Source organism: Vanessa tameamea, chromosome 7 (assembly GCF_037043105.1).
Source record: "Vanessa tameamea isolate UH-Manoa-2023 chromosome 7, ilVanTame1 primary haplotype, whole genome shotgun sequence".
Taxonomy (NCBI): domain Eukaryota; kingdom Metazoa; phylum Arthropoda; class Insecta; order Lepidoptera; family Nymphalidae; genus Vanessa; species Vanessa tameamea.
In genome coordinates, this window is record NC_087315.1 from 8868696 (window position 1) to 8893890 (window position 25195).

The window sequence follows — 25195 nt, forward strand, 5'->3', positions numbered from 1 at the left end:
ATTTCACATTAGTTCTTGAGATTTGGGTGTATATAACTACTATAATATTGATTAATATTGTTGCATATGTCAGTTGTATTCAATAAAAAATCCACAACAGTAAATAGTCTAAAATATTAGAGATATTAAAAATAAAATTACTATAATTATAGTAATTAAAAATGTATATACACACAGAAATAGTTAAGTACACATTTTTCTGTTTAAGGCAAAGGTGTCCAATCCTGTTGAGCAGATCTTTTGAATATTTGATGAATATAAATTTGTTACATATTATTATTACATATTATTGTTACATATTATAAGTATACATAAGTTGCATATTTTGGGATATGTCTGGAAATTATTAGTATGGATGTTGTAAGTCAGCTTTTAATACAACCTCGAAAAGCACAAGACATTATTTCGGCGCTTTGAACTTTTTTATCAGCTATTTTCCCTAGAGAATGATCGTCAAAGACAGTCAGTAAATAACAAATACATCCACAATTAAAAAAAAAAAAAAAAACTAATTCGCTATCGTTACATCTATTCAAGTAAATAATAATATAACCATATTACTTACCAGTAATAATTGATAGTTATGGTTAGGACTATGTAAGTAAAAGTTTAAAAAGTAAACTTTTTACAGTTATCGAGCTTCAATTTATACAAAAAAACACAATCGGTGTGAATTAAATTATAATCTACAATCCAGTATCCACAATCCACATGTAGATCACATGGAATGATTCATGTCATGAAAGGTCATGCTGTCATGTAAATTGTTTATTTATAAGCCGATGTCTATAAATTAGTGTTGCATATCGATAGTCCACCATCGATAGGCAATCGATAGTCTATCGATAGGCAATCGATAGTCTATCGATAGTTAAAGTGTTAGCGATAAATCGATAGGCTATCGATAGTATTGTCACGTGTCAATACTATCGATAGTATCATAGCTCCCCGTGACCAATACTATTGATACTATCGATAGTATTGCAAAAATTATTACGTTTAATCTATCGATAATATCGATAATTTTGTACTATATATAGCCTGTTATTTTTCGATAGTATTACTTTCTCAAGATAATATCGATAATTTTGTACTATATATAGCCTGTTATTTTTCGATAGTATTACTTTCTCAAGATAAGTTATTTAGTAAGCCATGTAAAGACAATATAGAAGTGTAAAATTTACATAATTGCATACGACCGTCGATGTCCAAAGACGCGTTTAAAAAAAATACAACAACAGAAATATTAATGAGAACTTTAACATTCGTCATTATCATTTTATCAAAATTCATTCAATAACTATCGATAGTCAAGCTATCGATAGTTCTGCAACACAGCTATAAATCTAAGTTATTCGTTTATACCCTGTACAAGATAGCTCGATCTTTTTGACAGGTGTAAAATTTTCTGATCGACATAACTTTGCAATAACAAACATTATTTTTTTAATTTAATGATATTAAAAATTGTAAAAATATTTAAAAAAATACATATAATACAAAAGTTCCTAAAGATTTAAGCGTTATCCGAAAATTTTAAAACTTTTTCTATTATATATTCAAAAGTAAAATTTAAATAGAAACAATGAAAATAATAGATGCTTGTACAATGTTACATCGGTCGGATGGTAGGGGCGCGAAAAACAGGTAGTAACTGCTACAAATATCGATTATAAAAATCCTTATTAAAGATAATTTTTTTATTAAGTTCATTTAATTTGTTAAGTTATTAGGGGTTTCTTTAGCTGGTATAACTCTTTTTAGAAATATAAGTTAAAAAAAAATTGAATTCTAATTTGAATTACGCATTCCATTGTTCCATCGCCTGTTATAAATGTTATATTTTTTGTTTCGCATCACTAGCCCGTCTGTCAAAAAGATCAAGCTAACTTGAACAGTGTATAATAATATATTTTCGTATTTGTCACTCTGTGGTTCAATAATAAATTAAGTCCAGTCTACACTAGCTAGAATTCCATTCTATAATATATATTAAACTGTTTTCTTTAATCATTAAATTAACTATTGTTAACGTTATCTTCATTTTTAGAAAATAATTTGTTTAATTTTTAGTTTGTTTGTTAGTATTCAATAATTTTATAATAGATGTTTTAAATATTATGAGATAAGCTTATTGTATTTGTAATATTATAATTTTTTTAACGTTAATCTTATAATTGCGGAGTCCCTACACAATTACAATATTACTTTAGACTGTACCAATGTACTTAAAGATCGATGTTGCTTAATTAAATAAGTCTCAATACCTTGAAGAACTAAGGAATAGACCAGTCTATGGTAGAGATTGACAGTCGGTACAAGGCATAGTTTGACACTATTTTCACGTGTTATTTCAATCACATTAATTTGTTAAATAAAAGCAAATTTAATTAACAAACTCTTATGTCTCTACCTATACAATCAATAAAACCAGCTGGTAAAAGTTGGCGGGAAATAAATCAAGAGCGAAAAGCTCTAAAACGTCAAAGAAATGAGGAAAAAATTGTGAAAAGAGAGAAGCGGTTAGCTATTGAGAAGGAAGCCGACTTACAAAATAAAGAGGAAATAAAAAAAGAAAAGCAAAATGCTGAAATTTCTACTGTCAGCATAGCAGTGCCAGGATCTATATTGGAAAATGCTCAATCGGCTGAATTACGAACATATTTGGCGGGTCAGATTGCACGAGCTGCTTGTGTTTTCTGTGTAGATGAAATTATAGTATACGATGATGTTGGAGATAAGTTAGATACAAAAAAGTCAAAATTAGAAGATATTGATGGAGTTAAAATTGCACGAAAGAGTTGCGTACAATTAGCAAGGATATTACAATATTTAGAATGTCCTCAATATTTAAGAAAACACTTCTTTCCAATTCATAAAGATTTAGAATTTGCGGGACTGCTAAATCCATTAGATGCACCACATCATTTACGCATGACAAATGACTTTAAATTTAGGTATTATATAAATATGTTTTTCTTGTGCTTTTTTTTTTGGAATTTACTATTATTCTACATTTGATACTTGGATTGTTTTACTTTTGTGAAGTAAATTTTTATTTCAGACTTTGTATTCCAATAGGTGGCTAGTTATTGTAATTTGCAAATAACACCCTGAAATATAGTGATAGATGAATAACTTTATATCTTGTATTAAAATAACATAACAATCTTGAATGTATAAAGAATAAAATTTTCTTAATTTTAGGGAAGGAATAACAATGAATAAAAAAGTAAAACCAGGGAAAGGTTCACAAGTCAATGTGGGATTATTACAAGATGTTTCTACAGACAAATTATTAAATCCTGGTATTAGAGTTACAGTCAAAATGCTACCGTCTTCAGAAGGTAGTAAGAAAATGAAAGGGAAAATTGTTAGTCTCACATCACCAAGGGCAGAAACTGGTGTGTACTGGGGGTACACAGTAAGGATAGCTAATAGCCTCAGCCAAGTCTTTACACTTTGCCCCCATAAAGATGGGTATGTGGATTATATTATAGTTGAATTTTAACTTTTTTAATTTATATATAATATAATTTTATACTCTGGCTTTACTTAAATTAATGATAAAATAATAATGAATTGGTAGTCTCATTAATGCCTCAAATACTATTTTTACAGGTATGATTTAACTATAGGAACATCTGATAGAGGTACACCTATAGATGATTTACCAGTGAATGAAGTCAAATACAATCATGCTTTAATTATGTTTGGAGGTTTGCATGGTATAGAAGCAGCTCTTGAGAGTGATGAGCAATTACAAGTTGAAGAAGCTAGCTTGCTATTTAATCATTATGTCAATGTATTGCCTAATCAGGGTTCAAGAACAATTCGAACAGAAGAAGCTATACTCATAGCTATGTCCAGCCTTAGAACAAAATTGAAAGCTAATCATGAGCCGATGATATTTAAGGAGAGTGGGATAGCTGTTAGCTCTACATTCCCAAAAAATGAAAATTTCACTGATGGAAACAAATTAGATTTAAGCAGATTTGACTAAAACATCTTATAAAACCATAATATGATTCTTTTATTTTAGTTTTTATAAAAGTATAAAAATATATGGAAGACAATCACTACAAGGAATGTGTATCCCTAAAATTACCATTGGCCTTTATTTCCTAATTTATTTACCCTGCTGGTAATTCAATCACTTATATAATTCAAATTTATGAACTATTTTTCCCAATTGCTTGTTGAACGGTGTCCCGCATTAATTTAATAGTTGAAGCTTGATCCTGTGCTTTTATTACAGCTGTACCAGATACAATCATATTTGCACCAGCCTAAAAAAAAAACAAATGTCACTTACTGGAGAATAAAAATAAAAACTTAGTATAATAATTAAATGTTAAAAGGGAATTTGAATATACTTTTGAAGGATGCTAAGTAATAATTCACTAAATACTTTCTTTCTTATCAAAGTATAAATATAATTTTTTTTGTTTTACTTTAAAGATAAATTAAAAAGGAACATTTAGTTTAATTCCATAAATATAATTGATTTTGCAATTTAATACACAAACACATTTTTTATTTGATTAAGGCAGGTTTTCATCATTGTTGAAAAGTATAGTAGCATTAGGAAAAGTATAAGATATTTTTTTTTATATGTATTTACATCAGCACAACAGTTTATAGTTGAAGGACCAACACCACCGTCAACCTCAATATTTAGAAGTGGATAATGTTCTCTAAGGTATTTAACTTTCTCCATTTGGTCTGCCATGAACTTTTGCCCTCCAAAACCAGGCTCTACTGTCATTATTAACACCATGTCAGATATTGATATGTACTTTTCGACTTCTGCTACATCTGTACCTGGTTTTATTGCCACTCCTACCTACAAAAGCATTTTTTTAAATTATATTATAATATGGTAAAATATTTTTAGACATCATTTTTTAAAAAAAGAGAAAATAAACTTTTTTGATACCTTCATTCCATTCTCCTTTATTTTTCGGCATACATCTTCAACATTATTCACTGGTTCAATATGAAAAGTATATTGATTTACTCCTGCATCTGCCATAGGTACTATCCACTGGAATTATTAAAAGTACTTTTTATATTATTTTATTCAGGAATAAATGAGTTACATATACTATTATAAAAGGTAAAATTTGATATTACCTCCTATATAAAAGATGTAACAAGTAACCCCCAGAAAGAATGATCCTATTACTAAGAAAAATTAATTTATTTTATATAAATTTCTTTAGTAATGAATAATTGCACCCGTTCAAAGCCGGGGCCGATTACTAATTTTAAATATTTTTTTACCTGCTCAGGCTTAGACACCATCATATGAGTTTCAAAGAAGGCATCTTTAATTTTGCTCCGAAGACATTTAACTATTGGGTGACCAAATGTTAAATTAGGTACAAAATGTCCATCCATGACATCTAAATGTAAATAATCTGCGCCGTTATTAAGCAACTTTTGAGATTCTTCGTATAGTTGAGATAAGTCGGCATTGAGAATGCTGGGACCAATTAACGCTTTTAAATTGCGGCTCATCTTGTAATATTTTTCAAAATGTTATTTTCAAGCTGTATTTTAAGCCTTATCAAAGAAACTATTATTATTATGTATTCAAAATAGTTTTTGTCAGAGGTTATCTTTATCACGAAGAGTATAATTTACTTTTTATCACTGAACTTGTTATGACATTATGACCAAAGACAGTATAAGTCATAACTATAATATCATATAACATATTACGTCTTTAGTTAATACGGAGTAAAAAAGAAATTAAAAACAATAACAATCTACATGTAGTAATTTGAAAATCAATAAACATTTCGTTTTAGATAGTTTTATTTTAATTTTTCTTTACACAGCAACATTATTTCGTTAACGTCAAGTGTGTCGCTTTAAAGAATAGGCGCTAAATAAGAAATATTATATTAAACGTAAGCGTTCGTAGGAGCGAAGGCCAAACATTTTTTAAACAAAAAGTTTGTCTGACTCTCTTGTTGTATGTTTAGATATTCAGACAGTTTAGTTTTTTGAGTATCAATAACCGTCGGAATTAGAAGTCTGAATGCAGTTGGGCAATTATCATAATCATTATCATGATCAACCTGTATTATTCCACTGCTGGACGTATCCGATCTTCGACCCTTCTCATCCATGTTCTACCGGCCACCTTCCGTGCAACATCGCTCCACCGTGCCGCAGGGCGTCCTACATTACGTTTGCCGATTTGCGGTCTCCACTCTAGAACCTTCTTGCTCCAACGGCTATCAGTTCTTCTACAGATGTGACTGGCCCACAGCCACTTCAGCTGGCTAACCCTCTGAGCTATGTCGACAACTTTCGTTTTCTGTCGGACCACTTCATTCCGGATTTTATCTTTCAGAGATACGCCTAGAATACCTCTCTCCATAGCCCGCTGAGCGACTTTAAATTGGCGGACCAGCCGCATTCCGCCGTCTCGGCTCGGCATGTCGGGTAGGACGCAATGTTTGAAGACCTTCGTCTTCAGGCACTGGGGTGCCGCGGTACAGCTGAATCCTTCTATTGGCTTCCCTCTTGAAGTTGTTACTACCTAACGGCATAGTTTGACCGAGGTATAGGTACTCTTGAACAACTTCGATAGGTATAGCGTTCATAAAGATCGGCTCCGGACTAACGTGGTCGTTAATCATGACCTTGGTTTTATCCAAGTTCATATAGAGGCCGATTTTTAGAGAAGCGTTAGCCAAGCTGTGTAGCATCTGTTGCAAGTCCTGCAACGATTCTGCCGTAATGACGACATCATCTGCAAATCTCAAGTGTGAGATGTACTCACCTTTAATATTAATGTCCTTACTTTACTAGTCCAGGCGTCTTAAAAATATCTTCAAGAGCGTTGCTAAACAGTTTCTGAGAAATAACGTCTCCCTGTCCCCACCCTGCATAATGTGATAGATTTAGTCTGCTGGTTCTGTACTTAGACACTCATATTAGCTGCGTAATACAGGCATCTCAGCACTTGGATATATCGCCAGTCTACGCACCGTGGCACCGTTGTAATGACTCTAAAACAGCCCAGGTTTCTATAGAGTCAAAAGTCTTCTCATAGTCCACAAAGCCAAGCACAGGGGTCGATTATACGCCTCGGTCTTCTCTATAATCTGCCTCACTGTGTAGATTTGGTCTATGGTGCTAAATCCTCCTCGAAACCCGGCCTGCTCCATTGACTGAAATTTGTCTAGTCTGCGCGCGAGACGTTTCGTAATGACTCTCGAAAACAGTTTATAGATATGGCTCGATAGTTCTTCAATAGGGTATTATCGCCCTTTTTGAAGAACAAGATGACCACACTCTTGTTCCATGCCTTTGGAGTTCTCCCTTGAAAAGAGAACGGAATTAAAAAGCTTTTTCAGCTTTGGGCAATTATACTCCTTATAAGAATAAGGAAATTTGATTTCTATCTTCTCATAGTGATATAATAAATAATCGAAAAAGTTTCTAGCTAAATAAAGACCATCTGGATTTTTTAAATTGCCAATATATTGTATTGATCCCAGTTTTATTAAGTTTAATGAAAATTACATAAATGATTTTATTTATCTATTTATTTAAAATTTGGATTTTTGTTATACTATGTATTAGGGTATTTTATTGTGATTCCAAAAATTTCTGTAAGTTTAAATTTTGTAACAACACTAAAGAACACATCTTATGTAAATTTCAGGTTTGTTTAATCTAAAGATTTTTTAAAGCTATATTTTTGTGAATAAGTAGGTGTTTTTTCATATACATTAGACATATATCATTATAAAATGTGATATCCATCTAGTCTCTTATGTAAAATTTAATAGCTTTCAAAATAAAATATATTACTGACTTTAAACCTCGTATAATGATAATATTATTGTATAATATTGTATTTAAGGCTTATAAAAATGTTTCGAGTTACATTTAACAACATGAGTGTGCACGCAAAATTTTATTTTACTTGGTGGTGAGACATTGTTAAAGCTCACCTGAGTAGGTACCATCCACTTCTCATATATTCGCTTCTCATGTATTCTCATATATATACCGCCAAGCAGCATTGCTTATACTTGTTATGTTCTGTTTTGAAGGGTTAGTGATCCAGTCTTATTACAGACACCAGGGACATAATATCTCTGGTCTCAAGGCTGGCCCATTAGCGACCACTTACCATCAGGACTCTCACGTACCCATCCTACTTACGTAAATAAAAAACTAGATTAGGACAAATTCCATAACTTATCTCTTATCAGTCACCAGGTCCTGGGAGTTCTTGTATTAATTATAAACAATTATTGACTACGGAACAAGAGAAAAAAGATTTGTTAAACAAAATTAACAGCCGAAGAAATAAAGTTGCGTCGGGAGAAATCCGCTCTTTACCAGCGGCGGAAAATATGGTAAAATTGGTAAGGATCCATGTAGGTAGTGAAATTTTTCACTATTTATATTATTTTGCAACACGTTCAATAAATTACCTACTTATTGTAAACTTATTTATAATTTCTTTTAATATGAATGTTAATAATCATGTATTATAGCATACGAGAAATTCAAATTCTACCTAATATTTGTTTATTAGCAATGGAATAAATACTTGGAAGTATCAGCTCAGCGATGGGCAGATCAGTGTGTGAAAAGTGGTTTGTATGACGGAACAGACTCGTGTAGAGATCTAGGTTAGTTCAACATTTATAACTTATAAATAAATGAAACCACAAATATTGCAAGTGGTTTAAAATATTAAACTGTAAGGGGTCAATGATAGCTGGCCAAAGGTCACACACTATTGAAGAGAAGTAGAATATATATACAATTCGTATTAACTCGCAGGATACTTATAGGAGATTTTCTAGCGATGTTTTAATTTTTATCCGTCAATCAGTAACTTACAATCTGCTACTGGACATAGGCCTTTTTAGAGCTAGACCGCTGCGATGGCCGCCTTCGGCACGGATTGGAAAGACTGAAGGGTCGTTTCGATATAATGCATCCGCGACCACTCCCGTCACATGGTAACCAAAAGCTATCTATTTCGCCTTCCAACCAGTTCGGCCCAGCTACGTTCTTCAGGTCATGGATATACCTAGCGCGAATTCGCCCAGGGCCCTACGCTACGTTTGTATGTACTCTTTCTTAGGACTCGTCAGCTCTAACGGCCTTAGCACTTTAATATGACGTAACTAGTTTAGTCGGCTTAGTTACATTTGTGTTTTGGGCGGCAGTTATATTTTTTATAGATTAGTATTTTTTTTATTTAACTACATTAAATCAAAATGTTCAACGTCTCCAACAAAATCCGTTTGTGAGTCATGAGAGACAGGGCCGGATCTACCATATGGCTTTTTGGGCTTCAGCCCAGGGCCCCGTGGATTCAAGGGGCCTCCAGCTAAGTCAAGTCAAAGTATAAAATAGACGATAATGCGAAATAATCCATAACTTTATTAAATTAAAAATATCGTATGGTTTGCAGCCCTGCGAGTCCTGCAATTAATCAAACCCATTCAATTAATTTAATTCAAGGTTACGTTCAGATATGTCTTAGGTTGGCCCGTAAGCAGTGTTAGCCCTGGGTCCCCTAAACTTGCGGTCCGGCCCTGAGGAGAGACCTATATAATATATATATTTTTTAAATTTAACAATAGAGTATATGCAAGTGGGACAGAATATTGCTACAATATACGGTGAGGCGCCGGGACTGACAGTAACTTCAATGATTGATTTGTGGTTTGTGGAGCTACTTAACATGAATGAATCAATTTTGCCTCATTACATACCGTGAGTAAATTTTAAGCTACCTTGTAGTGTGATGTTGCTTTATATATTATTTGTGATAGGTACTAGATTTGAATTTTGAATTTGTATAAGAATATTTTGCCGTTATTGATTTTCTTTTATTAGTATTACCAGCCTGGTAGGTACCACGGCCGGGCAAATCCTCTTCTTTCACACTATTCTATCATTACGTGTTTTTTCCGACAAGACGAATTATTTCATAAGGAGACCAACTCTATTACACCTTCGGCAAGGCCATATAGTCTCATAATATTTATTATTTTAAAAATCCACTTTGTTGTTGCTTCTTTTAAGGCATTGGAAGCCCTATACAAACAAAGAAAGCGTAGGGGAGCTAATTTTATTATTAAACGAGACTGACGAAAAACATGCGAGTTATTTTTTGTCAAAATTTAGAATTGATTGTGGTACATATTATATAAATAATATAGGTGTACGAAGGTATTGTTTTATAGGATTTTCATATTTTTGTTAATTTCCCTGAAATATGCTTTGAAATGTTTTTAAAAAGTCGTCAATTGTGAACATAGGCTTAATTGGGGATTAAAGTACATCCCTTATATTTTTACGGTGACAAGTTGATGTATATAAATATTTTTTAAAATAATTAATAGTATGAAGACGTCTATATAGGCTGTCTATCTTATTATTATTAATACATACATGTAAAAAGTGCGCATCGGTGTATTCATAGACACACTGTAAAATGAACATACTAGACATTTTTGTGAATTTACACTGTAAAATAAATTAAAAAAATTATTGGCAAGTTCGACATTTTTAACCGACTTCGAAATATGAGGTTCTCTATTTGACCTTTATACATATTTGTCTATGCAATTTTCTAAAACAAAACTACTGACCCGAAGTCGATGGGGTTTTCGTTATTCCCTTTCCGACAACTATTTCGTTCAATCGAAGAAATGTATCGTATCTTATTTTTCATTCATATTGGCTTAATGTAAATACTTACGAAAGACAAGCTTAAGATTTAATTCGAAAATGTGAGAGTTAATTTAATTTATTAATAGAAAAACACGTTTATCTAGTGTTTTTACTTTACGCATATTAATTAAAAATACATATTTTAATTTATAAAGATACGTAAATGTATATGAAGTTTGATGAATATGCAATTTTAATCTCAATATTTCACATGAAGCGGCTTTTTATTGTTGTTTCACGCAAAAGTATCAATGGTTTCTAGTCAACTAATTCGGTGTATGTTAGATACATATTATATAAAATATCTACTCCAATTTTCTATAAGTACAAGTAAAGCAAATACTACTTGAATCCTTTGGTAATCATAACTATTATGTTAGTGACGATTGACGATACTTATTACTTCAATGGATTGCCATTTGAAATTATAAAGTTTTTATTAAACAAAGTTAAAATGCACAGTTAATTAAGAGAAATACACTGAATTATAATTTTATTGAATATATTCCTGATATTTTGGAAAACAATATAAAGGTTACAATAAATTTAGGAAATATATCATTTTCGTTTGTTCTAAAAGTAAATATAATAACAACATGATTTCATTTCATTATATTACATATAACAAATATTTGTTTGATGCGTCTCTATTTTAGATCTTCACTCACAGGAATGCAACATTACGATTACTTCACGCAACTTGTGTGGGGCAGCACAACTCAAGTGGGCTGCGGTGGAGTTAAATTTAAAGTAAAGTCTGTGTTCTAAAGTTTGTTAAACAGATATATTGAATAAGTTAAAGAATCTGTAAAATTGTAGGAAATAGGCATAGAGTCTGGCTCTTTGCAAAACAGAACAGTCAGTAGGTTGGTATGTAATTTTGCACCGGCTGGCAATCAATTCGATAAATCTGTATATAATTTTGGCTCACCGAGCACTCGATGTGATTTTGGACGCAATTGTGATTCCGAATATACATATTTATGTTGTAAGTAACGAATTAATATTTAATAAAATTAAAACCCTAGTATGTATATGTCAGTAGTATGTCTGTACATAATTGATTTAATGTATCAGTAACATTTTTTTGTAGAACTCATGTATCTTAATTAATTGTTCTAGCAGCTTCAAGACTGACTTCTACTGTTAATGAAATTTTAAATGATGACGAAAATACTAAAACTCCACAAAATGCAATAAGTAATGTAAATTTTGTTACCATTAGCAATGTACCAGAGTGGTCCAAAAATACTAATTTTGTCATAAATTCAGAAAATGAATATACAATGCCTACAACGAAAGTAGTCGAAAGTATTGATACACAGTTTGATTTCTTTTCTGATCTATTTGATATGACTAAGCAATCGTTGTTGCAAACGGAACAAAGTACTACCAAATGTAAAGAAGTTTTGGCAGTAGACGAATTTATTGAATTATTAAAAAGTAGAATCAGTAACGATAATGTATTGAAAGATTTTTTGCAATCAACAACTAGACTACCAAACCCCGAGCCTATGCTCACAGATGGAACTGTAGCAGCTATAATAAAACAGTTATATAGCAAAAAAGAATCACCTACAACAAGTCAATTACCAGAGAGTGATAGTTTAAATTCAACACTTTTGGTTGATTTAGTAGAAGCAGTCATATTTAGACACAGTGGTAAACAATTTTAAATAAAATTTGATTCGATAGATCGAAAGAAAATATTCAAATAATACATTATTACAGATAAATATACAAGTACCGAAGATACCAAACTACTCACCCCAATTGTTTCTGAAGTAAGACCTGTCAAAATACAAGCAGAACTCGGAGAAGTTAAATCCAATAATGAGTTTACAGGACACTATTTTTTTCCTGAAGAAGAAGGAGATCAAACAGAAAAAGAAACAGCTGACTTATATGACGAAATCATTCCAACATCCGAAATATCATTAGAAATCGAAGAATTAAAAAGACACCCTGGTACGAAGGATTTCTTAGAAGAAATTCTTGAATCGGACTTTATTACAGAGGACACTATGAGGGATAATATTTTATCAACTATTAATCATCCAAATGGTACGTTTTGAAAAAAAAAATATAATCAATTTTCAAATATTACAATACATATATAATTTTAGTTTAACTTTTAGGGTCTAATATTAAAGCCACACTGTCTAATTATTCTAGATGGACCAATATAGGGAATCTTACATTAAAGCAATATAAAAGACCGAAAAGAAAAACAAGTGATGATTTATTTATAAATTACATCGATTTGTTGAAAACATTAGCAGATGATTTAAGAAATTTAAAGTTACATGAAAAATTCCATTGTTCTCATAACTCTACAGAGAAAGTGTCGTCTTATTTTTTTATTTTAGGTCTCTTAGCTGGTACTTGTTGTATTTTTCAAGTTATATAAATTAAAATTAGAAGAACATAATATATATTATTTTATTACATGAAAATATATATAGAAATAAATAGCAATACATTATAATGATTAATTTTGTTTGTGTTATTACAAAGGCATTTGCTGTTAGAATGTAATGAATTTTTACTCTTCCATGTATTAAGAATTTTTTTTAACACAGAATAATACAAGTCACCATACGATATTATATCATTACTATAGTCAGTTTCATATTTAATATTTTCTTTTTTCTTATTCCTATAGTTCAGTAATTTTTCTTCTAATCTTTTATTAATTAGTCCATTTCTTTTATTTCTGTAATTTTTATGGTAACAATTACAGTCTACAAATGTTTCAATAAAATTTGATCCATAATTTTTTGTAAATATATTTAAAGAATTTTGTCTCGAATAAGATTTATTATACGCGTCGTTTATTTTAATCGAAACAGTTTTATTAGAATGTCGGCGATTTAAAGAACGTCGTTCACAGTAGTCCTCTTCGTCAGCTGAATCAAATTCAGAACTTGTAGTTTCCACAGGTAATGTAGCCATTTTGTTTCTATTCATATAATCTCGAGTACATGTCGATGTACGCGTACAGCCTTCAACGTAACCAGGAGGTGTACGGGAACCCATATGCCCAGCTGCACCTCCTGCTCCTCCCGGTATAACACTACCTGCACTGTCAGTTAATGAAGCGGCTGTCCAAGTACATGTTAATTTTCGTGTACAATGCTTCAAACGAATAAATGGCGTATTAGCAGTATATTCTGATGTACTTTCTGTCGTTTCCGATGTGGCCGATTTTCTTAAAGATTGTTTGCCTTCGTCATCCTCAGAATTAATATCATGAAATCGCCGACCACTGAAATTACCCGTGTTCAATTTTCTAAGATGCATAAGTTCATCAAATGATAAATATTTTTCAGAAACGGGCTTTCTATTTTCTTTTTGATCATGATTAAGCTTTAAGGTTATGTGCTCCGTTTTCAGTTTTTGCTTTGAAGTCGTTCTTTTTGATATCCTGATTTTCTTATTTGATAATGTAGTATACTTCATGGACTTAAGTTGGGGTTCTTTTTTGTTAGTAAAACCATCTATCTGCCAAAACGGTTTAAATTTTGTATCATCTTCAGACACACTTCTCTTTATTTCACTGAAATGAAAAAAAATACTTTATCGAATAAAGTAAAATACAAATAAAATATCTTAATTGATTAATTTACCTGCCTGTAATTTGGGTAATTGTCGTTTTGTTTATTAAGAAGTTTTTGATTTTGTTCGTCTAATATATTTATATTTTCATTAGTAAAGAGTTTTACTTCTTGTTTCAAAGTTGGATCATATTTTCTTAACCCCCTAGAAAATAAGTCAAAATAATGTATTTCTTCTTGCTTTTCCATATTATTTTTGACTTTAGTTTCTAAAGTTCTAAGCATGTTTGGACAGCGTTTAACTGGATAATTAAAGTTAAAACATTCACTGTTCGTATTTGGAATACATAGATTAGTAGTTGGGCAAGTTATTTGAAAGTTATGACATCTACAAAAATCTTGAGGATAGGCGGGAGCTTCGCGATCTTCACAGACATGTGTTTGAGGATTAATTTTTTGTCCTCTCGTACATTTTAATTTTTGTTTACATGGATTACATTCTGTAGCAACATTTTTAATAATCTTAAATCCTATATTACGAGTACACTGTCTGTTCATATTATGTTTCCGGTAATCTCGATCTTTATGATAATTTAATGGAGGGGTAGTGTAGTCAAATCTTCGAGAATCTGTAAAGAATGTTTCTGGATGGATTGAATCGAATTCATTTCTATGGTCATGGCCATGATATACTCTTGAATGTCCTTTATCCTGTTGGAAGAAATCATCTCCATAATTTCGGGAAGTGTTTCTGTGATTTATCCAAAAATTCTCACTATCCAATGTATGGCTGCGTTTGACTGCATCTGAATAGAACATATTTTTCAAAATTAATATATATTTATATGGAAAAGCCTTACATTACTTTATTAATTAATCTTAAGATAAAGTACTTTTCAGATATACGACTTAGAATTTGAATCTTCATATAACTGTATGAAAATTTACATTATACGAAATTTTGAGTTAAGAAGTTGACCTTATTGTATCAAACGATAGTCCCGAAGATAGATAAAGCACAGCGAGATAATTATTTCTTCCTACTGTTTCTGCTTTTAAACATAGATGAAATTTATTAAATATGTTTCTGTAGCAAAGGTTAAATAGCTAAATATCAAGGACAAAATGAAATTTTTATTTTTATTTTAAATTTATCATTGCCTAAATCCAAAAAAGGGAAAAGAAAAAATAATAAACCGTAAATCTTTAAAGGTACAACAAATAACTTCTGTGACATTTACATTAAATTAAACGCACCTAGCAAAAATTTCTGTAAATTGTTTCGCGTCGAATATGACTAAAAGATTTTGGTTTCTAGACTATTTATATCGCGTGTCGTGTTATGTTTGAGCAAAGAATATTTTGTGATATCATATTATATATACCGAGAGTGTTATCCTGCACTATAATAGAACTTGATTTTTTGTTGCTTTGAGGAGTTTCATTTTTGCATGATTTTTTCATGTGCTTTAAATTATTATAAACGGGATCAATTTCTCGCTTTGCAGAATCATTAAATAAATTGCGAATCCGAAGTAAACTATTGGCTATTGGTGTCGCTGGTAACAATCTACCTAAAAAAGAATGTGTATATTAGTAAAGTATTATGAAAAATATACATGTTCTTGAACATAAACTACCGAGTTTTCATGTATTTATAATTAATTTTGTCCTTGGTGGTAAAACAATACAACATTAGATAGCCCGATTGACCGGCGTGGTGGAATAGACTAAAAAGAAGAAGGAATAAGAGAAGCCTTAAGTGTAGCTTGTAATCGTCCCACTGCAAGCAAACAATGTAAAGGTAAGACAGATTTTTGACCTGAATTACTCCTTTTATTACCAAATACTTCATTGGTTTGTAGTGGTCGACTACATAATCCAGGAAAAACGATATCAGGATCCATATCGTCTAGGCATTGCGTCGCAGCGTATCCAATAATATAAACTGGTTTTCCATGTACGTTGCCCCGTGGAGCGAAGTTGCAAACGAGTCTTACTGCGATTGTTTTTTTATTATTGTTGACCTGCAATATTTTTTAATTCAATATACGAATCAGCTAATGAAGTAATAAAAAATATAGAAATGAAGTATTTCACGTACTTAAATGAAGTACAAGTGGTATAAGGTCTGAATTTTAGGTAGCTTTAAGATATTAATAAAATCATTCAAAATCGCAATCGGTAGGAGTTAAAATATATCGATACGTAATAAATATCACACTGTACTAGCCTACGAATATAAATATCCAATAATAATACTAATCTATGAAGCAAACTATTTTAAATAATTCTTACGTAAAACTTAGCTTTTCCACATCCAACTATTTCGGTAGTGGCCCAAATAAGTTGCGTAAATTGATTAGTTTTATAGTCTCGAGACCTAAAAAATAATGATAGGTATACTAAGTATGTTTCTCATCGTAATTAAAATCATTTCAATATTGTTTCACTTTATAAGGAATATAATTGATCAAACAATCAAAGATTGGTAAAACATATTTTTAAAATGATATGTAGGTTTACGTATTAAATACTTGATTAAATATCAGAATAATATACTTATACGTACTCATTGTAATATGTAACTACTCCGGGATAGTTTAATGATTGCATAAACCACATTTCGACGAAGCTTTTCACATGAAGGCCGGGGGATGGTCCAAATATCGTGGCTATATTTTGTCCAACTTTCATGTTTTCTAAAAATATTGCATAATCAAATTTAAAAAAAGCCAAGAATAATAAACCTATGCAAACATTCTTAATGAATATTATTATTGATCTACTGTTACCTAAATCACGACATTGATCTTCTTTTTCTGGCCGTAACGTTTGGTCACATTGATCTACCCACCGCTGAGCAGATGTTGCTAATTCTTGAGACCAGCTCTATTATAAAAAAATATTTAATTGAAAGTTTGGGAAATAATAATACTCTAAAATATATTTCAAAATTATGAAATCAAACAATAAAGCGAAGTCAATCATGTACATAAATGATATTTTTCTTGATAAAATCTTTTGGTATAAGCTTTTATCAAATTTCTTACAATCTTTTGCATGTTAGCAGCTCCTGGCAAAACATTTGAATGGCCCAATGCAATGAAATTTCTTCGATGATTGATTTGATCGACTATTGCTTTAATATCATGCTCTGTTAGTAATGCTTTTTTATCATACCCTAAGCATGTATAACTTGGACCTGAAACCTAAAACGATTGAAGTTAATGTATATTATAAAAATTCAGTTGTAATAAATTATTTGAAAGAAAATAATCACCTCGTATCTGCAAAGTGTATGGTTTGGGCATATTTCACAATATTTTTTTGAATAAGCATAAATACTACAAATAGAAAATATAAAAACGAAAAATAATTTTAGCATGATAATTTTATTTAAATTATTAATGAACAAATAAAATGACACTTTTAAATAAATTATTTTCTTAGCTTACTAGATTATTCTCTATAACATTTTTACATCTTTGAAATACATTTATACCTACAAAAAATTAACGACATGATTAATATTGGTTATGTTACTTATGTTTTATACCGTTTTGCATTTATTTTTATCTCAAACGAATAGTTTCAACATTAAGAGAGAAGACAAAACAGAATATAATGAAGTTATTTCGATATCTAATGGTATTTTAGTATATTATACGTGTTTTTGTAATGAATATAATATTTAATGAAATATTAATATTTGTAATATTTGTTACAGAAACTGTGACCGCAATAAAATCAATCACAACAGATCAAAATTATTACTTGAACATGATCAATAATTCAAGGAAAGTTCCAAACTTAAAATCAAACATATTTGATAAGATGCTATCTAACGAAATGTTATCCATAAAGCAACATTTGTATGAGATAGATCCAATATCATCATCAGTTTATTTATCATTTAAAAATAATGTACCAACTCCGACACTGGAAATAAATCAGAAATGGCCTATTTATAAACTAATATCCGTAACGAGTGTTAAACCAAAATTTGATGATGCTAGCAAATATACATCTGTGGATTTATCAAACGAAAAACAAAGTTATAATGAAATTGTGTATAAAGACGGTAATTTGGATATGGAAGTTGAAAATAAAAATAAAATTATCGAAGTAAGAAGTTTTTCTGTTATGCCTATGCATACGGAAAGTTTACCTCACGTTCAGCAAGCTAAGCGGCAGTGCACGTGTATGAGAAATAATCACCATACAATTTGTAGTCATCGTGGTATCGGAGCTCAAACGAGTACTGAAAAAATTTGCACACACACAGAACATTATTCGACAATAAGACCTGAATGTACAAGAACAGAAGCTTATTCGGTTTCTCTTACGTACTTTCCTTATTTCGTTTACCCGTCATTTTTCTTAGGAATAACAACAGATGCTTTTAAAACTTATTACCATCCAGATGTAATTAATGATTTAAAATTACCAAAACATAAAAAACATAGTAAAATAAAGAAACCGTACATTGACGAGGCATTATTCTCAGATGCGGATGAAATTAAAGAGATTGATGATGATTATAATGATCAATATGATGATGAGTATTCAGAAAGTGACAAATCAGACGATGATGTGTCAGTAAATAAATGTTCGAAAAATAAATGCAAGTTAAATTCTAAATTATATAAAATAAATTATGACAACGGTGGCATAAAAGATTTTGATTTAGCAAAAAAGATACATAACGGTTACATAAAAGTTATAGATAACAATAAATTTGTCGAAGGTATAGTAGAAGATTTAAAAGTTTACTACAGCGATGCTGTTATTAAAGATTGTTACTGTTCATTGTCATCCTTAAAATCATCTAAAAACATGATAATTTATTTAGTTACTATTTTATTTTTACTTTAAAATTAAATGAATTATCTTAATCTCTGTTATCAATTAATTTCTTTCAGTTCATATGAAGCAACAAACCATTCGATTAAAATATTAATAATAATTTGACACAGAGTTTGTTTATAAGTTAATTTAATACTGCAATGTATACAAGCATGTAAGACAATCGGATAAAATTTAATCGAAGACAAATAAATCTAAAACGAAACGCTTTTTAATCGAAATTTGTTATATATCAAAGTTACGAGACTAGACATTTTTAGGTAGATTTTTAATCTACCTTTTTACTCTTTTAATTTTAATGAATGATAATAATTTCTGTTCGATTCCGAATCATTATAATATTATATCCAACCGTATAATATAATGTCACCTGTTTTATTTTTGCTGTCTAGAATTGAATCAATTGTTTTAAAAAACAATAAGAAATGTTATCGTTACTAAATGAAATGTTATAATTTTGAATAAGTTAATCTAGCTGATCTACCGATATTAAGATCAGATATATATTCATATATATTGAAAATACTTTGCGTACTTGTATTATCTAATTATTTGTGCAAATATATGGCAAATAACTTCAATCAATCCTTATAAATTTATTAGATTTTTTGAACACTATTAAATTCAAGCCGCCGATAATTTTAAATGATTACAAATCCGATCTCTGTAATGCTCGCTCTCTATAACCTCTTGCAATGGTAGACAGGAAGAGTAAAGATAAATAAACAAGACTTCGAATTGACATGACATCATAGATATAGATCTAAAATAATCTGAGTGTTATATTCTGCGGAAAGATATATTAATCAAAAGCTGTTTTAGTGCATACTTTGCAAAGGAAATCGCTAAAATTGGGCTGATTCATTAACTAAAATAAAATTTATTTCTGATTAATAATCATTTTGAATTTATAAACCTACTTAATGATTAAACGAACTAAGCTACACATTAAATTATATCATAATTATACCAAGTGTTTCGTTCAAAGAGATTAGTAATTCCCGCACATTATAAAAGAGTAAGCTCATCTATCTATCGAAAGCAAACACAAATCTCTATCAGTTTTGTCTAGGATTGCATTGCGGTTTGTGTCATGTAATAAAAATCCTTTTTGAAAGCCTCAAATACTGTGTATTGCAACTAATTAATGCTCTGTTAAATTAAATTAAATTAATTAATTTTTTTGTAACTATGTGCCTTAAAATATTTACCTTAATACTAGTCTAGTCTTGGTAGGTTCCACGCACTCATCAGATATTCTACCGCCAAACAACAGTACTCAGTATTGTGTTCCTGTTTGAAGGGTGAGTGAGCCAGTGTAACGATGTAAGGAATAGTTAATATTTCTTACAGCGCCATTGTCTATATGTGTTGTGACCACTTATCATCAGGTGCCCCATATGCTAGTCCGCCAACCTATAACATAAAAAAAAATTAATCGTATTGGGTTGTTCTGTTTTCTGATATGCGTACTGTGAAAAATAGTTTTACGTTTACGTTACGTTTACTCTATTTGAGGTATATTAGTAATTATAACATTTATACACATTTAACTTCTTATGCCATAACTGCAATCGTTTTAACTCTACTGATAATACGAAACTGAAAACAAAAACCATTGAGTATATAATAACTCAATGTTATTCAATGACAAGTCGTGAGTTAGTGCATCTTTGATTTTCGCCTTTATATACTTAATCTATAAGAGCTTATATATATGATTACATTAGTTAGATGTCTTCTTCTTTTTATACTGCTGGATTAATCGAAAGCTCCACGTTCACTCATGCCTTGCACTAATAATAAAAAATTGGAGCTTCGCAATAAAATAAATATATTTTCTTTATATATATAGCATCGAAGGATAAAGTTTGCGCCACGCACACAAGGGTGTGACAATCTTACATCCCAAGCGCAATACAGGAAACTCCTCGTTTATATACTCGTACATTATCAGAGATTGATTATCTCTTGTGGTTTGATATTTTATTTTCAAAGTTTTTCCTTTTTGTAATTAAAAACTATAAACCAGAAAACTCATAAGCGACGTTTCATTAACGTTTTAGTAAAGAAAGTTTCTTATATTTAATTTAATGTTTTAAGAAGAAACTCTACGGGTAACTTTCTCATTAAAACTTTCTTAAGCTGAAATGCAAGAATGCCAAATGCCAAAATGTGTGACACGCAACAGTTTTAAAACCATTTTAGTTATAACTTATAAGCTTAGGTACTGTTTTTTTTATATTTGTATTTTTTTCGATTACTGAGTAATTTTAAAATTATCTTTTAGTTTTGTGACTCATAAACGCTCTATTAATACTATACTTAGGAATGCGTACTAAATTACTAATGCGTTTGTAAATAATGATAATGCGATAGAGCAAGTGAACTATCTCAAAATAATTTTAAGATAAAATAATGCGTATTTGTTCCCGATGTTCGCTTGGAACTGGCGTCATTTTCTAAACTACTACCAATAGTTACTACTACCAATAGTTTTTTTAATATTAAACAGGGTATCGTGTAGAATTTAATCCATGTTCGTTACTTATTTTCAAATTCTAATTCTCTACCAATAAAAATGGATTGCTTATGTCTTAACTATTAATTAATTATATTGCACTATAATATTCATTAAATTTAACAAATTGCCGTACAAGTTAATTTTAAATATTTAACTAGATTATGTAGTTTTCTAAACATTATTATCTCATGACAGAAAATTACGTAGACGTAGCTGTAGAACACAAGTTTGCTCGTTAAGCATTGATCCAGTGATTATGTTGCTTTCGGGGAAAACTGCTATTCGTATATATAGGTAAATGCCATATAATATATTAAATTTGATTAGGTTCATTAAATTATTCATAATCCTATTTAGCCTGGATATTACATACGTACATTGTCTGTATTTATATAATTCTTCTGTATGAAAAATAAACATATCCTCACATAAGATTTATTAAAATTAAAGCCTTAACTATATACAAATCAAAATTAATAGTTCCTGTTTAAATCATGACCTTGAACCAGTTCAAGATCATGATAAGGCTTTTTCTTCCCTTTTCTTGAATTAATTTATATCAATTTATAACTTTGTCTTTTGTTTAATATTGCCCTGTATATAGGTATTTATAATTGTATATGTATACCTACGTTTGGTGTGCAAACATAAATTTAAACATGAAGATAAGTAAAAAAAGTATCTTTCTTACGGCGGCTGCCGCTGGTGGGGCCGCGGTCGCACGCCATTAGCGATCCCGTTGCCTCAGCACTCGGTGGCATGGTGGAAACCCGAGGATGGTTTTAGTGAGTAGGACAGGGCATTAGGTCCCGGCACGGGGCCTTAGGCCCCGGTTGAATCCCACATACCCGTCCCGGTCCCACGACCGGGCGACATGCGTAAATGCCTTTCCTCCTCGTAAAACAAAAAAAAACAAACGACAAATTCCGATTTATTACTGCCCACACGTAAACGCTCGTTCAATAATTTTTACCGCCCATTTAATTATTTTCCTGCTCAATTATATATTCACTGATCGATGTAATTACTTTTTATTACTCATTTTTGTTTACTTTACTGCTTAGTTTTAACTGCTGAACTAGTTATTAAACGTGCCATTTATAATTTTTAACTTACCAAAACCGCTATTTACAACTGCCTCTTTAAATCAGTGCCTTTTAAAAATAATAAATTAAATAAATTATAAAATTATTTGAAGAGCGCATCCATTATCATAGACAACACAATGTGGGCAAATAATGTCAAAGAGATTTTTTTAATAAAATAAGCTTAACAAAAATAATCTAATTTTAATGATTTTGCTATCTACTCTTAGTTGTCTCACACACACTAAGACATCTTGTAAGCACGATCGTCACTCACTCATACTAATGCGAGCCGATAATAATTTAACGGGGAGGGGCACGACTTTGTGATTGAATAGATCTATAACAGACTAATTGAACATAGCTTAACTTACTATTAAGAGCGAATCCGACAACTCAATAATTACCAAAGATATAGTTCAAGCGTAAATTTCCAAATATTTGAATATTTCATAAGCAATATGTATAATATAATAACAATTACGGTTCAACTGACTAGTTAACCTACAATTTCATGAACGTTCACATTAAAATTATAATCTACTTTGTAATTAAGTATTTTACATGTACGGAGATACATGAATTTCATTATTCATCAAATCGAGTAATCGATATAACACGCTTCGTTTAGGACTTAGTAATTAAGCTGAAAGATTGGTTCGTTACAGGAACTTTGAAAAATAAAATGTGATAATTTTAGAAAATAACAATCTGTACAGGTAGGTATTCTGTAACTCACAGCAAAAGACGAACGTGAAAAGTCAGATGCGACCCTGACCGATAATAATAATAAGAGTATCGTATCACAATTGCGTTCACCGTAACTCGTTTGTCAATATTTCACGATTGAAATACAAGTGAATTCTTACAGAATCGCGTAGCTGAACTATATGAGTAAATATTGGAAGAGTTCCCAGTATCCTACTTCCACATATAACGACTTCCTTTCAATTGATTACGTTCCTAACCGAAATTGAAATACACTTTTTTTTTCTAAATATATGTATGTTAATTTACAACATTATTTAATTTATGCAACTCCTCTCGGTATGTAAAATATGCTCTTGAGCGTTTTAGCGATGGAAACGCATTACAAACAGGTGTCTGTTATAATATCTGTTATTTAGATAAATTACATTTTACAATCACACGTATAATTTCACGGGTTTACTTATACTTTCAATTGAAATACAAAATTATTAGTATCGCTGTTTGATAATAGATTATGTGACGAGTGGCGAGAACGAGACGAGATTTTTACTAATAAAATATTTAACTATTCTATGAGCCAGGAAACTATACCGAAGTAATAAATCTTAAATCGACATCACATCAACCGATTCGGAAATAGATCGGAACATCGTAAAATGAAATAATCAATACAAATACGATATGAACTTCGCATATTTTCAATGATCTTGAAATATTAATAGAACGTTATTAATATTATTTTAAAAAGAATACTTGATTTTTATTGTAAGGACAATATGAATTTCTTATACTTAACCTAATTGTATACAGAATATAGAAATGAGGTTGATAAGCAGGAAGAGAAAGTAAATTTCGTAAAAGTTATAGCATAAACATAATCAATATATTTACTTGTAAATGTTAAATAAATAATACACAAACAAATATAAAATTATATACACATACTAGCTGTGAACCGCCCGCTCCGCTGGGCCTTTTAAAATTTATTTAAAATTAGTTATTTATAATAATTATAATTATGATTATAAATGGAAGCCATACTTTTTTTATTTTGAATATTTTTATTGAACAAATTATAACATATTATATAAGATAATAAAATAATAATTAATAGTGAAAATAATAAAATTAATAACAGGAACGCCAAATTAAAAATAAATTTAATTTTGGCGACAAACTTAAGCGGCCTCTACTTGCATACTTGGTGCAGCTGGATCACCAAGCCAAGAACTTAGTTCAAACTAAGTTTATCACGAACCATGATGAAGGGTGTGTGGCTATCCATATTTCGGATGGTGAAACAAAAATGGGGGGTAAATAAATAATCCACATGACCAGTGACAGTGACAACTCGACCGAAAAATCTGTTATTCAAAAAAATAATTTATTAATTACATGAAGATAGATATAATAATTTTAGAAAATATTTACACATAAGAATAAGATGTAGATGAATCCTAGCCAATAAAAGTAATATAAATTACAAAAGTAATGCCGAATCAATTATTATTTTTCATAAATGGCAGATAAACAGATACTGTTTTTATAAAAACACTTTATTCAGTTTACAATTTAAAACAAAGTACATTCTGCAATCGACTTCAGAAGAGTCGAATTTATTTTTGAGAATAATTTTTAACTTCCCGCTATGAAAATTGAGATCAAAATACAATCGCAAAACGCACGCACACGCACACACTCACACACACTACACA

The 25195-nt window shown here is 30.4% G+C and overlaps 5 protein-coding genes across 5 annotated transcripts; 3 read left to right on the forward strand and 2 right to left on the reverse strand.

Annotated features, from left to right (window-relative positions):
• Positions 1-2307: 2307 nt before the first annotated feature.
• Positions 2308-4026, forward strand: LOC113401189 (putative methyltransferase C9orf114). The gene is made up of 3 exons (XM_026641002.2): positions 2308-2960; positions 3211-3483; positions 3625-4026. Exons 1-3 carry the CDS (start codon positions 2407-2409, stop codon positions 4004-4006), a joined length of 1209 nt encoding a protein of 402 aa, XP_026496787.2. The 5' UTR covers positions 2308-2406; the 3' UTR covers positions 4007-4026.
• A 65-nt stretch (positions 4027-4091) lies between these two features.
• Positions 4092-5645, reverse strand: LOC113401190 (ribulose-phosphate 3-epimerase). The gene is made up of 4 exons (XM_026641003.2): positions 5290-5645; positions 4943-5050; positions 4628-4849; positions 4092-4292 (listed from the first exon to the last, which is right to left on the reverse strand). The coding sequence occupies exons 1-4, from the start codon at positions 5524-5526 to the stop codon at positions 4176-4178; spliced, it is 684 nt and encodes a 227-aa protein (XP_026496788.2). The 5' UTR covers positions 5527-5645; the 3' UTR covers positions 4092-4175.
• Positions 5646-7521: 1876 nt separating this feature from the next.
• LOC113401313 (peptidase inhibitor 16-like) lies at positions 7522-13008 on the forward strand. Its single transcript, XM_064215408.1, has 9 exons — positions 7522-7690; positions 8247-8402; positions 8576-8672; positions 9639-9771; positions 11391-11484; positions 11554-11722; positions 11857-12396; positions 12466-12798; positions 12910-13008. Exons 1-9 carry the CDS (start codon positions 7553-7555, stop codon positions 12921-12923), a joined length of 1674 nt encoding a protein of 557 aa, XP_064071478.1. The 5' UTR covers positions 7522-7552; the 3' UTR covers positions 12924-13008.
• Positions 13009-14149: 1141 nt separating this feature from the next.
• LOC135193359 (uncharacterized) lies at positions 14150-17706 on the reverse strand. The gene is made up of 9 exons (XM_064215391.1): positions 17575-17706; positions 17345-17503; positions 17087-17183; positions 16864-16993; positions 16590-16674; positions 16114-16318; positions 15677-15865; positions 14364-15097; positions 14150-14293 (listed from the first exon to the last, which is right to left on the reverse strand). Exons 1-9 carry the CDS (start codon positions 17677-17679, stop codon positions 14291-14293), a joined length of 1707 nt encoding a protein of 568 aa, XP_064071461.1. The 5' UTR covers positions 17680-17706; the 3' UTR covers positions 14150-14290.
• A 97-nt stretch (positions 17707-17803) lies between these two features.
• On the forward strand, positions 17804-19178 carry LOC135193362 (uncharacterized). The gene is made up of 2 exons (XM_064215410.1): positions 17804-17942; positions 18022-19178. Exons 1-2 carry the CDS (start codon positions 17831-17833, stop codon positions 19167-19169), a joined length of 1260 nt encoding a protein of 419 aa, XP_064071480.1. The 5' UTR covers positions 17804-17830; the 3' UTR covers positions 19170-19178.
• The last annotated feature ends 6017 nt before the right edge of the window (positions 19179-25195 follow it).

Bases quoted from the DNA above. Each gene is read 5' to 3' on its own strand.
- LOC113401189 (XM_026641002.2), top strand. From the start codon at position 2,407: ATGTCTCTACCTATACAATCAATAAAACCAGCTGGTAAAAGTTGGCGG. The intron at 2,961-3,210 runs GTATTATATAAA...TCTTAATTTTAG, and splicing joins ACAAATGACTTTAAATTTAG to GGAAGGAATAACAATGAATA. The intron at 3,484-3,624 runs GTATGTGGATTA...CTATTTTTACAG, and splicing joins CTTTGCCCCCATAAAGATGG to GTATGATTTAACTATAGGAA.
- LOC135193359 (XM_064215391.1), bottom strand. From the start codon at position 17,679: ATGCTAAAATTATTTTTCGTTTTTATATTTTCTATTTGTAGTATTTAT. The intron at 17,504-17,574 runs GTGATTATTTTC...CAATCGTTTTAG, and splicing joins ATACACTTTGCAGATACGAG to GTTTCAGGTCCAAGTTATAC. The intron at 17,184-17,344 runs GTAAGAAATTTG...TTTTTATAATAG, and splicing joins CTGCTAACATGCAAAAGATT to AGCTGGTCTCAAGAATTAGC.
- LOC113401190 (XM_026641003.2), bottom strand. From the start codon at position 5,526: ATGAGCCGCAATTTAAAAGCGTTAATTGGTCCCAGCATTCTCAATGCC. The intron at 5,051-5,289 runs GTAAAAAAATAT...TAATAATTCCAG, and splicing joins TGGTGTCTAAGCCTGAGCAG to TGGATAGTACCTATGGCAGA. The intron at 4,850-4,942 runs GTATCAAAAAAG...ATGCTTTTGTAG, and splicing joins TAAAGGAGAATGGAATGAAG to GTAGGAGTGGCAATAAAACC.
- LOC135193362 (XM_064215410.1), top strand. From the start codon at position 17,831: ATGTTACTTATGTTTTATACCGTTTTGCATTTATTTTTATCTCAAACG. The intron at 17,943-18,021 runs GTATTTTAGTAT...TATTTGTTACAG, and splicing joins AGTTATTTCGATATCTAATG to AAACTGTGACCGCAATAAAA.
- LOC113401313 (XM_064215408.1), top strand. From the start codon at position 7,553: ATGATTTTATTTATCTATTTATTTAAAATTTGGATTTTTGTTATACTA. The intron at 8,403-8,575 runs GTAAGGATCCAT...TTTGTTTATTAG, and splicing joins CGGAAAATATGGTAAAATTG to CAATGGAATAAATACTTGGA. The intron at 12,397-12,465 runs GTAAACAATTTT...ACATTATTACAG, and splicing joins AGTCATATTTAGACACAGTG to ATAAATATACAAGTACCGAA.